Source organism: Fistularia commersonii, chromosome 9 (genome assembly GCF_037954325.1).
Source record: "Fistularia commersonii isolate RoL2024-O1a breed Wild chromosome 9, RoL_Fcom_v1.0, whole genome shotgun sequence".
In the NCBI taxonomy this organism is placed as follows: domain Eukaryota; kingdom Metazoa; phylum Chordata; class Actinopteri; order Syngnathiformes; family Fistulariidae; genus Fistularia; species Fistularia commersonii.
Window position 1 is genome coordinate 17,808,701 of NC_141292.1, and position 11,526 is coordinate 17,820,226.

Here is an 11,526-nt window from a genome sequence, read left to right on the forward strand (position 1 = left end):
CTGCTTACAGAGGAATGATTTAATTAAATATTTATCTTTTACTTTATTTTGAAGTTATTTACTTGTATATTTCCAAGTGACCCCAGTGATCTTTGCACCCTGGCAGGGAAAAAAAAACAACCAAACATTAATGTTTAAACCAAATTGATCGAAGATTGGGTCAAATTATTTGATTAACACAGGGTGTGTTTACTGACCAAAGTTTCTGACGAATCACAGGCAGTGTCCAAAATATGGAACAAGTTTATGAGTAGCACTTCTGATAATATTAATAACAAAATAGGTGGCACAGTGGTTAGTGCTTCAACCCCAAAGCGAGATCCCTGGTTGGACCTTTCTGTGACCTTTCAATGATGTCCTCGTGTCTGCATGGGGTTCCCAAAGTCCAAAAAACATGCAGGTTTATAAGAGACCACAAACTGCTCAGATGAGTGAACGACACCTGTCATATAGAGACACTATTTTTATATATATATATATATATATATATATATATATATACACTATGAATAAAAGTCGAGGGGAAAAAAAACAGCTTTTAATATAATAAACATGAGGGCGTTCAAAGCAGGGCGCTCTTTGCGTACGACAGCAAACACAGCGATTGGTCAAAAGACCCTCGAAGCTTCTGCCAGCTGGCCTCCAGTCGAGTGGAGAGTCCAACCAGCGCGTCCATGGCAACAGAGTCTTGCGACAGGACACGAAGGTGGAGCTGCAAAAAAAAAAAGAAATTAACTATAACTTAAAGGTCATTCATCGCCGAAGCTCCCGGTACTGACCTTGAGGAAGAGAGCCAGGTAGGCGTGGGCCAGGTCAAAGTCCCGCCCACTGGCGAGCATGCTTTCAATCATCCGTATGAAGGCCAGCAGGAGGTGACTGGCTCCGCCCCCCTCTGGTGTCAAGCTGGCGATCTCCACGGAGACGGAGGACGGGCCGCGCTCCTTCAAGAGCTGCAGCGGCCGCTCGACTGAAACACACACACACTATTCAAGACAGGTCAAAGGTCATGCACTTCCAGCTTTTCCATGTTGGGTTTTGGACTTACACAACGAAGAGTCGAGAGAAGCTTCCAGGGCGGATGTGAACTCTGACCTCTCGGACAGCATGGCCCCGCTCAGCAGCTTGGACTGGAACACACACACACACACAACGTATTCAACATTGATTGCCTGTCATGCGCTCAAATGGACAACTGAGAAGTTTCCGCTACCTGTGCTTCTTGTCCAGCCGCCGTGGGAACCACAAACTGCGGTGTGAGGCCGGGTACGGTGGGCAGGAAGAATGGCGCCGCTGCCGTGGCGACCGGCGGCGCCACTGGCTTGTTCCTCCTCTGAAATGACAAACGCACCAAGGTTCCCCGTCATATCATGCTCACGATACTAGCATTCGTAATAATTCATAACCGAATGTCACCATGTTAGCCGTGCTAGCGATGCTAATTATGCTACCTAGCGTCCTCCTCACCTTGATGGTGTCCAGGTGCAGCAGACTCTTCCACCTGGACTCTGGTAAAAGGGACAGAGTCACAAGCTCCACCCCCAACTGCTCCGCCGATTTGTAGGACTCATCGACCTCCGCCAAGTTCTCTTCCTGTCCCCCCTCCTCGGCCGTCACCCCCGGCAACGCCTCCTCGGATGGTTGGTAGTCGGCAGGGAGAGGGCGGAGCCCCACCGGCCCGCACAGGCTCTTATTGGTCCTGGGGAGGAGAATTGCGCTGTGATTGGCTGTTGTCTGGTGACGCCATTTCCTGCAAGATGGATTGGTTCTCACCACAAATACACGCCCAGGCTGTCCACGTGGGCCGTTGCCAGGAAGTCTCCTGTCGGGGACATGGAGACGGCGACGGGTGCCATGGTGACCAGGAAACAGTCAACCAGGCTGAGCGAGGAGAGAAACGGAAGGTGAGAGGAGAGATTTCTGGAACTCTGGAGACGGGACTGTTCCATGCTCACCTTCCGGAAGGGAGGTCCCACGTGCGGATGGTGCAGTCCATCGCCGCGGTAACAAGCCACCGGCCATCCGGACTGAAGGTCTGAGATGAGCAGCTCATGTTAGCACGATAGCAGACGGTTCAGTGCGCCATGTAATTGTTAGCATACCTCCGCTCACCATGTCATTGATGTTGCCGTGGTGACCCGCGAACCTCCTGACGACCCGCTTGGTTTCAATGTCGACGACCACCAGGGTGAAGTCGTCTAGCGCTAATGCTAGCATCCCACTAATGCATAACAAGAAACAGTTAGTAGTACATCTATTTGCATTGACGGGAGGATCGCGAATTAGCATCATGCTAATAATGGGCTACCCCTCGCTCTGTCCCATCACGCTAGCCATTAGCTACCTCTCTCTGTGCAGCGTCATCCTCGCTGGGGGGGACTGTAGCGTTAGCTGCATTTCCTGTTTGCGGCTCTTGAAGCGCCAGAACTTGAGAAGCGAATCGGATCCTGCGCTGAGGGTCAGCTGGTTCAGCGTATCCGTGGCAACGCCTCGCACGGCACCACTGTGCGCTGGAAGAGGAGTTACGCGATGAGCACAAATGACCCGAATCGCCTCATCATTTGCGTCTGCCTCGTCTCACCTCTGTCATTGTCGCCATAGCAACCACGGTGGAGGCCAGACTGCATGTTGTAGACATCAATGCGGCCGGACATCAGGCCAATCACGGCGAAGTTACCACAGGAAGTGATGTCGACGGCCTGACAACACAAACACGAAATGTGTGTTGGATGATTTCGGTCGAGGCGACTTATGTCAATTCGTTGGTTGCCTGCACTGTTACCGTGGCAACGTTGTCCCTTTGCACACCGGGCGGCTGCAGGTGGTACGCGCCCATTGTGCACCGCACGTAGTTCCATGTAGTGGTCGCTAGACGCCCGCGATGACACGCAACGATGCCATCCCAGTCCGACTGGCGGGCGGCGGCTGTCAGTTAGAGAGACATGATGATTTGATGCATCACAGGAGGCCACGCCCACCTCACCTTAAATCGACTCTTTCCTCTATGGAGTTCTGAATGGGACACCAACCGGAGGCAAATGTAGTGATGGCCGGGAGGCGGAGCTCCTGGTAGGACAAGCCCTTCTTCTTCTTCTGCTCCTTCTTCTTGTTGATGGATCCTAAGACACACACACACACGCACGCGCGCACACACACACACACACGCACGCGCACACACACACACGCACTTTAGATTCCCATGGAGGATCAAGCGGTCTCTCTGATTAAATTGCCAGTTTTTTGAACAGAGTCTGGTTGGGGGCGCCGGCCTCACCGTGACCCAGGTTCTTGTTGAAGCGCTCGTGCACCGTGGAGAAAGACTGCAGCGTGCCATCCTGACCTGTAGGTGGCGCCGTAGTTGAGGTTGACACATTTAAAATCAGATCGCTGGTGAGATGTAGCGAGCGACCGCGTCATATCCGTGTGTGTGCGGTTCATTTACCAGCGCTGAGGATGTTTTTCCCGTCGTTCCCGTGGTGACGGATGGTGGTCGGCGGGGCACTGTGGCCCTGGCGACACCGCAGCAGCCGGGCTCCACCCCCTTCCTGGTCAAATATCCAAACCTGGGAGGGACAGCTCACGTTTCACTTTCGTGAAATTTGATCTCCGTGACGACAGTTGTCGTCGTATTTTCACGACGGCGCCCACCTTGATGGCGTTGTCTGCCCCGTTGGTGACCAGCAGTGGCTCGCCGTGCAGGAAGGTCGCCGCGGCGACAGCTGTCCGGTGGGCGTGCCTCTGCTGTGTGACCAGCTGCCGACGCTCCAGGTCCCAGAAAGCCATGTGGCCCTGAGGGCTGGCAGACGCCATGATGGGGGGGCCGTCTGGGTGCGGAGGGTGGGGGTCAACGGCACAGAAAAAAATATGGCGGTAAAGTTTGGCGGGATGGGGGCGCACCTGTCCTGAAGGCCAGTGAGCTGATTGGGCCCCAGTCCTGGTTGAAGGTCATCAGCGTCTCGTCCAGCCGGATGTTGTGGACGATGATGCGGCCCGTCGCCGTGCCGACGCCGATCACATCCACTGCCGGGCTCTGCGGGTTATAAACATTGTTTAAAAAAAAAAAAGAAAAATGGCAGTCGGCTGATAATCGATAATCAATAATCAAGAGACGGACCTGCTGCAGAACAGTGACCCCTGCTGACCAGCCCGGGAAGGTGAACAGCAGCTTACTGTCGACGGGGAGACCGAAGCGTCAATTGTGACCTTTGCGATGCTAACATGCTAACTCGCTAGCAAGCGCGTGGCGGCGCCCACCTGGTCTTGATGTTCCACAGCTGCAGCGCTCCCTGGGAGCTCCCAAGCAGCACCTTGTTCAGGTAGGTGCTGGGATGCATCATGGCCGACAGCTCGAAGGTCGCGGGGTCAAACTGCATCTGGAGGTAGATGTCTGGAGGAGGAGGAGGGTGAGACGGTAAACAACAGGTGAGAAGCAAAGGCGGGGCTTAATTAGGCTCCGCCCACCTCCTTCCTGGACATCCCACACGATGAGGTCGCCGCCTCTGTCGGCGGAGATCAGCTGGTCACCCAGGGGGAGCAGCAGGTGCACTTCCTGTTTGTGGCCGAGGTAGCGCCGCACCACCTGGACACACACACACACACGCAATTCGCTTAATGAGCTGCTTTCACTGATGGGGTTGTGATGTCATCACGTCGGAGGCACACCTCCTTGTTCCTGGCGAAGGCGCTGACCACGTGTCCACACGCGGCGAACACCAGCATCCGGTCGGCGGCCAAACATGTGATGTCGTCCGGGAGGCCGTTACCTAGGCAACCAAGACAAGGCAATCAGGGACCGGGGGGGAGGAGGTGTTATCAGAGAACTTGAAGGTATGGAGATACTCACTGACAGCGACGATCCCCAGACGGCTGACCTGGAACAAATCCAAAGCCAATCGAATCAATCAAATGTGATCAATAAGAGCGAAGGGCAGTTTTCAAGTGCTCCTGAATTGAGGCTTCAAAGGGAAAAAAAACCCAGAGCCAACAGGAATTGACATTAAAACTACAAATCAACCTGAAGTGACATTACAAAACATCAGAAAAAGACCTTAAAAAAGCCACATGACTACAGGAAGTGACTTTACAAACTATAAGCCAAAAGGAAGTGACTGTAGAAAGTACAAAACAAACAGAAAGTGACCTGATAAAACTACAAATGATCTGGGAGTGGTCTACAAACAGCAATTGAAACAGAGCTTAAGACTACAAACAATGAGGATGTGGGTTAGAAAAGTACAAGCTAACAGGAAAAGACGCTGAAAACTACAAATTGTCTTGCAGTACCATTAGAAACTAAAAGCAGCTGGGGACAAATAGAGAGCGGCTACCAGATTTCATTACACTCTGTGTAACTATAAAGGTCTTGAATCTCTTAAAAAACTATAAACATTGCGGGAAAAAAAGAACTTAAAACTACAAACCAACGTGAAGCTGATACAAAAAAAGAGAATGAAAATGGTACTGAAAATTACATGGCAAAAGGAAAAATCTCTAAAAACTACAAAAAGTAATAGGAAGTGACCTCAAAAACTACAAACAGGGTAAAAAGACCTTAAAAACTACAAACTGCTGGGAAACCATTTAGAAAGTGTTACAAAAACTACAAACCAACAGCACAGGAACTTAGAAACTATTACTATAACAACTACCAAACACGTGACCCTAAAAACTACAAACCAACAGGAAGTGGCCTTAAAACTACAAACAGCAAGGGAAAAGACCACAAAAGCAACCTCAAATACCAAAAAACAGTGGCAGGAGGCCTTAAAAACTACATGGCAAAAAGGAAAAGGCCCCGAAAAATTACAAACTAACCAGAAGCGTACCCGAATACTACAAAGCGATAGGAATAGGCCCTAAAAACTACAAATCAACAGGCGAGGACATTAAACTACAAACTAATGGAAAGTGGTCCTAAAGACTGCAAACCGACAGGATTAGGCCCTTAAAAACTACAACTCCACACCAACCGGAAGTGACGTTAAAAACTACAAACCAACAGGAAATTAAATTTTCCACCTGGTTTTGGAGATGGATGAGTTTAAGCCTTATTTTTTTCCTCTACTGATTTTTTTCCATTTTTTTTGTCATGAACGCAATACGTTTAATATAAAATAATAAAATAGCATAAAAGGGCGTCTTACATTATACGTGTGGAAGCGCGCGCCCACCGCCGTCACCAGGTAAAATTCCCGGTGTTTATGATGGAACCGCAGCGCGTGCGGCACGTGATTGGCGTAGAGGCCGAGGACCCGGAAGCCGGAGAACAGCGAGCTGCCGCTGGCCGCCATCGAACCGGGAAACGACGGCGATAACGGCGGGAGAAGGAACCGGTACCGACTCGCACAAACACACACCGGAGAGCAGCGAACACATGGGAGGTGCGCCGGCGAGTCTTGTCCGGTTGGAAACAAACGACGCGGAAACGAAGGGTTCCGCCCGCGGGGACGAAGTTAAGTTCCGGGTGAAAACAAATGGGTCAGCTGGAACCGGAAGTAATGAAAAAATGCCCCCCCCCTCCATTTTACTTTGTTTAAAAATAATTTTTTGTATTAAAAACTGAAAACTTTTCTTTTTACTTTTGAATATTAATTTTCATTATATTCCCTTATATTCATTAAACTTAATTCAATTTATCTGATCAGTCTCTTAAATTGCACGTTTCCCTCTCTATCCTAGTCTTCTTGTTAATTTTGCAATTATACGATTTTATTTGAAAACAAGATCCCTTTATATTCTCTTTTGAAGTCTAGATGTTTGCAATTTCTTTTTAGATTAAGCCAGGTTTTTCTGATTCTGATTTGTTAATGTTGTATAAGTTAGTTTTTAAAAAAGGACAAAATAAAATAAGCTACTGCCCGAATAAAGAGCAAATTAAATACATATCAAATTGAAGATTTTATAATAAATTATAAACACCTTTCTGTCCATTTTTTCCCTTACACTTTAAAGTTGAATTCTTTTTGTTTTCCTCAAAAGCCTGCAAGATAAAAAAGAAGCACCAAGTATGACTGATTTTGAAAATAATTCAAAGATACTGAAAATGACAAAGGCAGCCAAACAGGCATTGTCTGGCTGGCGAATGGCGAGCACATAGATAATGGTTAAATTAATGAATAATAAAAGCTGGAAATCAGATACTGGAACCTCTGACCAACCTAGGCTCTGCAGAGACAAAACCAAAGTTGCCTTCAATCCTTTTATTTCACGTGAAATTCTGGACACAACGATGCAGCTTGAAACTTTCTTGTTGCGGCTCCCGGTCCAATCAGAGCAAGGTGTTAATCCCACCTCCTGCACCAGATGGACGACGACGACCCCGCTACACACCTCTGCTAAAAAAAAATCACCCTGAATTTGAGTTTCTGGTCAGCAAACCCAACAAGCTTTTCACTTCGAAAAGACCTCGAGTGAATAATTTATTATTTGATACGAATATTGATCACGAATCACCCGCACTAAATCTACATAGAACATTTTGACTTTTTTTTTTTTTTTTTACACCTTTGTACAAATAAAAAGTGAAGATGGGACCGTCATGCCGGCGACCAATTAGCTGTGTTCTGTGGGAAATGACATCATGCTGGAACAAAAAGTGACACAGCGACAGGAGGACGTGACACGGACAATGGTGTCTCAGTGGACCTTTGCTAGGGTAACACTTTCCCCTCTGTGCGCTAAGCTAAGCTAAGAGTTGTGGTTGATGAATTACACCGCAGCGCTTTCGCGCCAACTCTGGGACAGTATTTTACGGACGTCACCAAACTGTCATTCGATCAGCCGCTACTATGATGACAGACGTCCTCCGGAGAGGCTGCGTCGTACCGTGTTGCCGTGGCGACAAGCGGCGATTGTCCGCGGCCTACTTGGCCCTGCCCTCGAGCAGCAGCAGCCTGAGCAGCGTCCGGGCAGCGGCCAGCAGGGCGGCGTGCAGCGTGAACTGGGTCGCCAGCGCCCCGAAGCCGCGATAGAAGCCCGCCCAGCCCTCCTTGCGGCGAATGGCGTGGACGCAGTCGGCAAAGCCGTCATACTGCGTGTTGACGGGCAGCACCAGGGGGCCATCGGTGGCGCCGTCAGTGGCGTCTATGATGGTGCGTGTCCCCTGCAGGGCGAGGCGGTGCATCACCGTCTCCAGCGGGAACGCCACCACGTCGGCCAGCAGCGAGCCGATCCACGCCGCTGCCAACTCGGGGAAGTACGTGTCCAAGGGGTCGGTGGGGTCCGCCTGGCGCTTCCTGCTCCGCTGGTGCAGCCAGAGCACAACCCGCTGCGCCGAGGCGGCGATGGCGTAGCGTAGGACGGCGTGCATAGCGGCGGGCAGCAGCAGCGCGCCGAGGGGAAGCAGACGGCGGCTGTGGGGAGCGCCGACCCCCAGCAGGCGGGCCACACCCTCCCGCACACAGTCCAGCAGTCCTGATGATGAGTCGTCGCGCACGATCTCGCTCTGCGAAGTAAACCCAGACATGGCGTTAGCATTGCCCGCCGCCATCTTCTTCGCACAACCTGATCTCTGATGGATAATCAATAGTCACACCTGGACTGTCTCAATGAGGCTGGAGCAGTAGAACGGGAGAGCTGCCGCCGCTGTTAACCTGGAACAGGAAGTCAGAGGCATGTGTTGAGCACCGCGCAATTAATCAGCGGAGTAGGATGATGATGCAGACGAAGAGCAGACCCTTTCAGCAGGAGATGACCAGCCAGCTGCTTCCAGCTCCAACGGTGAGGGACCTCCCTGCAACACAGCAGTATTACTGCACTCCTGTTTCACTAGCAGTAGCACAACAGAAGCATACAGGCATTGTCTATCAAAACGCTTTGGCAGAAATTCTTTTACGTTTTCAGAATATGACATCTGTTTTTGACGAAAATGAGCAATAACTCATCCAAACTGCATTTTTTACTTGGAGGTTGCACATTTTATGACAACATTAGAAAGAAAACAAAAAGAACACTTTCTCATTTCCTGTCCAGTCACGCAAATCAGTTTAGACTGACGATCTAAGTCTCACGAGAGCGATGTCTGAGGCCGGTCTTCTTCTGGGTGTGTTTGGGCGCGAGACTCCCACACACGCTTGGCTGTTGACCTGCTAGCTGATTGCTAATACCTGCTAGCATGGCACTTCCTCCCTCCAAGACAATTTATGAATTGAGCAGATTACACGGAGTTGGGCTGAATAATCTGGGCTAACAGACACCATTATCAGCGATAGCCTCTTCTCAGTACCGAACAGCACTGCATCCAGATGCTGAAGGACTGAGAAGATGCTAGCTCAGGTAACGTCTTTGAAAACAGTGTCTGTTAGCATAGGGTTTTCAACCCAGCTCTTTATAATGTGCTTAGGTCTTTCACGGCATCCGATTCAGAAGTTGTCTGCAACTGGTCCTGTGATTTTGGATTTGTGCGATAACCTTAGGGAGTACCATGCTAACAGGTAACGATCAGCGGAGGTGTGTGTTGTATTCTAGAGCCCCATTACTTATCAGTAATGAGTGAAAACATAATGCCACATTCTGAAAACAAAAAAGCATTTCTGCAAATGCATTTTCATTTGAGTTATCCTACCTGTATGCTTCCACGTTAGCGCGACTACTACTCTGTAAATGCTAATACGGCATCCTACTGTGAGGAGCCTGGTTACCGTGGCAATGGCGTGAACTCGCTGATGATACCCTCGGCACCCAGCGTGATGCCGTGGACGATGAAGGTGCTGCCCATCCCCTTCCACAAAGCCTTCGGACCCTGGGCGCCAAACACACACACACACACACACACACACACACACACACACACACACACACACACACACACACACACAATATTGATACACTATCAGTAAGAGTAGGCAATGACTTCACCAATGGACGCTTGTGCACCTGGGCCTTGGTGATTGAGTACATGACAGTGACGGCCGTGAACGGGGTCAAATGGTAGCAGCGCCCATGATAGTTCACCTGGAAAAAACAGCCAATCAGAGGTCAGCATGAGTTCAGGTGATGACATTGCTACCAAACCAGATCATCTGCAGCAATTTACCTGACACTGTCTGCGGAAGACAATGCAGGGATGAGCGAGGACGTTTTCTGTGAACAGACTGTGCACACACACACAAACACACACACGTTAAAAAGTGTAACCCGTGTTTCTGCCAGGTAAACAATAGTTTCTCTTATATGGTCAATGGAAGTCAATGGATATCACGTGATCATCCACGGGGGGCTTTGATTGGCCGTGGGGGTTCTCCCACCTGACAAGTCCGATCCCGAAGCCGGCGAATCGATTCAGCTGCTCTGAAAAACCAACAAACATCGACGAAATTACTTAGAAATACTGTCTGACAGGGAGAGAAAGAGCCGCGGATGGTTGGTTACTGAGTAGTAAAGCAATACAACATCGCTAAAATGAAGGTACAATTCATAAATTTTGCAAAAAAACACGTCATTAGCCATTAGCTTTGCTGCTATCACTAATGTCATTACCTTCCCAATAAGCGCATTTAGCCTCCTAGCAAAGACCCTAATTGACGAAAGTATTTTTTTATTTTAAGTTAAATAAAACTGACAGCTGGCTCAGCCACCTGGTTTATACAAAAACACGTTATTTGTTTGATTTACCGCGATTTTAACAGCGATTTAACTAACAATCGGTGTAGGAGTCCTTTCGGTTGTCATGTTAGAATGCTAGCTGACTAGCCAGCTAATCTAGCACCATCAGCCAGCCGTTAGACCCGCCCGAGCGAACACCGTACCAACCTACCGGCGGGCGGGACACCGGGCTGCGGGGCGTCCCAGCCTGTTGCGGAGGCACCGGGATCCCCGGCCTCTCCGTGCGACTCGTCGAACAACGGGGTCCGATCTCCAGTGTGCAAGTTGCGGCTGCCAGGGATGTCCGGCGGCGTGGTGACCCAGTGGTGGTGCTGCAGCTCGGCGGGGCCTCCTGCGCTCCGTACCGAAAAGCCCGCCCCATATAGCGGGTCATCCCGGCCGCGGTAGCCGAGCCCGTCGAAGCTGTCCGGCCGCCTGGTGGCCATCGGTGAGTGGAAGATGCGGAGGACCGAGACCCGGTTAGCGGATGTCAGAGGACATGAACCGGCGGGGGAAAGAAGGTTCACCCCCAGCTGATTTGACCGTAGAACCACAACATCCACCTGCTAACCGGAAGTGCGATTCTGCTTTTCTGGAAGCAGCGGCGGCACCGCTGCGCTCTGCTGCCCCCTTGTGGTCGGGAGGGGTAGCGGCGCCAAGGTGGAAGACTAAACGAAGAACCAAGCCTTCTTGCCATAACACAGATTGCAACTAAATTTAGAGATAGCAGGTTCAGTAGAATCAAAAAAAGACACAAACAACCTTACACAACAATACACCATTAGCAGCATCTCTGGGTTAGAGATATAAGACAGAAAAAAATATGTATAACATCTAGAAGAATAAATAAATATGTAGAAAGTAAAACGTTAAGCAGTGGAAAGAAGGGTTTCCAGCACTGTATTGTGTCTGAGGTTCCAGTCTTCATGGTTGTGCTAAATTGAGTGC

The 11,526-nt window shown here is 49.9% G+C and overlaps 2 protein-coding genes across 2 annotated transcripts; both read right to left on the bottom strand.

The window, feature by feature from the left end:
• Window positions 1–524: 524 nt before the first annotated feature.
• On the bottom strand, window positions 525–6,386 carry wdr36 (WD repeat domain 36). The gene is made up of 22 exons (XM_086152881.1): window positions 6,141–6,386; window positions 4,841–4,868; window positions 4,660–4,760; window positions 4,459–4,576; window positions 4,252–4,384; window positions 4,112–4,166; window positions 3,895–4,027; window positions 3,646–3,821; window positions 3,440–3,560; window positions 3,272–3,337; window positions 3,027–3,116; window positions 2,780–2,922; window positions 2,579–2,696; window positions 2,342–2,507; window positions 2,110–2,218; window positions 1,953–2,032; window positions 1,771–1,878; window positions 1,465–1,696; window positions 1,211–1,330; window positions 1,046–1,127; window positions 780–967; window positions 525–712 (listed from the first exon to the last, which is right to left on the bottom strand). The coding sequence occupies exons 1-22, from the start codon at window positions 6,285–6,287 to the stop codon at window positions 563–565; spliced, it is 2,664 nt and encodes an 887-aa protein (XP_086009007.1). The 5' UTR covers window positions 6,288–6,386; the 3' UTR covers window positions 525–562.
• A 1,015-nt stretch (window positions 6,387–7,401) lies between these two features.
• Window positions 7,402–11,153, bottom strand: slc25a46 (solute carrier family 25 member 46). Its single transcript, XM_086152882.1, has 8 exons — window positions 10,751–11,153; window positions 10,242–10,284; window positions 10,031–10,088; window positions 9,871–9,948; window positions 9,636–9,736; window positions 8,672–8,728; window positions 8,531–8,588; window positions 7,402–8,440 (listed from the first exon to the last, which is right to left on the bottom strand). The coding sequence occupies exons 1-8, from the start codon at window positions 11,022–11,024 to the stop codon at window positions 7,859–7,861; spliced, it is 1,251 nt and encodes a 416-aa protein (XP_086009008.1). The 5' UTR covers window positions 11,025–11,153; the 3' UTR covers window positions 7,402–7,858.
• Between the last annotated feature and the right edge of the window lie 373 nt (window positions 11,154–11,526).

Coding starts and splice junctions, on each gene's coding strand:
- wdr36 (XM_086152881.1), bottom strand. CDS start 6,287: ATGGCGGCCAGCGGCAGCTCGCTGTTCTCCGGCTTCCGGGTCCTCGGC. Junction 4,577..4,659: donor CCTTCGCCAGGAACAAGGAG/GTGTGCCTCCGA, acceptor GTGTGTGTCCAG/GTGGTGCGGCGCTACCTCGG. Junction 1,879..1,952: donor TGGGACCTCCCTTCCGGAAG/GTGAGCATGGAA, acceptor CTCCTCGCTCAG/CCTGGTTGACTGTTTCCTGG.
- slc25a46 (XM_086152882.1), bottom strand. CDS start 11,024: ATGGCCACCAGGCGGCCGGACAGCTTCGACGGGCTCGGCTACCGCGGC. Junction 8,729..9,635: donor GAGTTCACGCCATTGCCACG/GTAACCAGGCTC, acceptor GCTGTGTTGCAG/GGAGGTCCCTCACCGTTGGA. Junction 8,441..8,530: donor GCCTCATTGAGACAGTCCAG/GTGTGACTATTG, acceptor TTTACTTCGCAG/AGCGAGATCGTGCGCGACGA.